This window comes from Austrofundulus limnaeus, unplaced genomic scaffold, assembly GCF_001266775.1.
Source record: "Austrofundulus limnaeus strain Quisiro unplaced genomic scaffold, Austrofundulus_limnaeus-1.0 Scaffold135, whole genome shotgun sequence".
NCBI classification, from domain to species: domain Eukaryota; kingdom Metazoa; phylum Chordata; class Actinopteri; order Cyprinodontiformes; family Rivulidae; genus Austrofundulus; species Austrofundulus limnaeus.
In genome coordinates, this window is record NW_013952537.1 from 1005375 (window position 1) to 1007168 (window position 1794).

The window sequence follows — 1794 nt, forward strand, 5'->3', positions numbered from 1 at the left end:
ACACACACACACACACACACACACACACACACACACACACACATCAATGGTTACTGTCAGGAGTGCTATCAGAGTCAGGACCAGTTTAATTAACTTTGTGACAATTAAGGACTTCTAAGAGATATGTTCTAATAGATACATGGGGAAGAGAGACATGAGAGGCGAGCAGAATGAGAGGAATAAGTCTGAAAGAGAAGAGAGGGATTTGGTGTGCCAGTTGGTCAGTGTGTGTCTTACCGGCTGCTGAGTGTGTAGTTCTGCTCTTTCAGAGCTATTTCTCTCTGCTGGATCTGAATCACCTCCCTGGACAGATCCTCTGGTTTCCTGCAGACAGACACGGCGAAGGGTGGTTAGCGCACACATGTGCACGAACCAACACAATGAAAAATCAATAAGGCTGAGGAAACGAAAAGGATGGAGTAAACAGAAACAACGCTGTTTCCATATTTTCTGGATAGGAAGCTGGGAGATAAAATGACACAAACAGCAGAAGTACAAATGTGGGGGACTGGGGTTAAATACTGGTCTTTATTCTATAAAACATACTCAGTTGGTGGGATGAATAGGTGTTGAAAATCATGCTCATGCACACATAATGGGGAAAAAAGATACAAAAAAAACAAAATGCTTTCAAATTATAAGCACCGAGTTCAATAGTTGATCTGTCTATGATAGTAATGTAAATATTAGTTAATATTTTTATAATTAAGAACAGCTTTTGATACATTATATTCTGATTTCTCAATTGAATAAGAGTGTTGGAATTAAAAGCAGAAACAAAACAAAAGGTTTTTCTTTTAAGCGGTTTGCCATTTTCAACAGCTCCTGCTACACATGGAGTTCCCCAAGTGTCCATTGTAGGTCTATTATTTTCCTCGCCCTCACATGTTATTCCACTGCCCTGTCAATAATGCACAGATCTGTCTTCCCCTCAAAATAAAAGCTGCAGTTCATTGGAAGGCTTTGTTGGATTGCATTGGGAACCCAAAATCAAAATACCACTCAGTTCTCTTAACCTTAATGTACCAAAAAACAGACAGTACCTTTTGGCCCTTCTGACCCTCACTGACATGCACTTAACAATTTTAGCTCTCTTAAGTCTTACAAAAATACCCTATTTTTTACAACATCCTGTCTTTTGACAAACAAACACCATTGTAGGAGCTAGTTAGCTCCAGTTGAAGGCCTTTGSTATGTCCAAACACTTATTTGAACATAGTGTATAGAAAGAGAATTACTAATGCTTATAGTTTGTTTGGCCTTGACTATGGAAATTATCTTTATTTTGGTATTAATGACTTGCTGCTCTTCAAAATGCTGCAGCTCACCACTTATGGCATCTTAGAACTGGCTTCCTGTTCGTTTACAAGTCATTTTGAGATTTTATTGTTTATTTGAAAGTCATCTTAACAATACAGCAACATTTTTACCTCTACAGTCTTTTGATTTGGTACAATCCTTAAAGATAGCCAAAGTCAAGTAAGCATGGTACTGAACAAACCGAGGAGCAGATAAAAGCACAGAGAGCAGGCTTTTGTTGTGGCTGTGATTGTACTTTGGACCAGTCTTTACTTTGACGTTAAGACCCCACCAACACTGGACACCTTTAAAACATATGTATACATTTTATTTTTGTTTTTCTTGATTGGCACTTAAACCAGATAATGTTGAACTTCTTTTCAAATGTATAGCATCTTATTTAACAATAGTTTTTTTTTTTTTTTATTTTTTTTTTTTTTTTTTTTGTGTGTGTGTGTGTGTGTGTGTGTGTGTGTGTGTGTGTGTGTGTGTGTG

At 37.5% G+C, this 1794-nt stretch overlaps 1 protein-coding gene across 1 annotated transcript in view; it reads right to left on the reverse strand.

Moving 5' to 3' along the window:
* Nucleotides 1–1794, reverse strand: part of mad1l1 (mitotic arrest deficient 1 like 1) — a gene marked incomplete at its 5' end in the record, with an annotated part of 67814 nt that overhangs the window by 55572 nt on the left and 10448 nt on the right. The window contains 1 exon segment of the mRNA XM_014015852.1: nucleotides 238–324. Within this exon segment, the coding sequence (XP_013871306.1) occupies nucleotides 238–324 (87 nt within the window).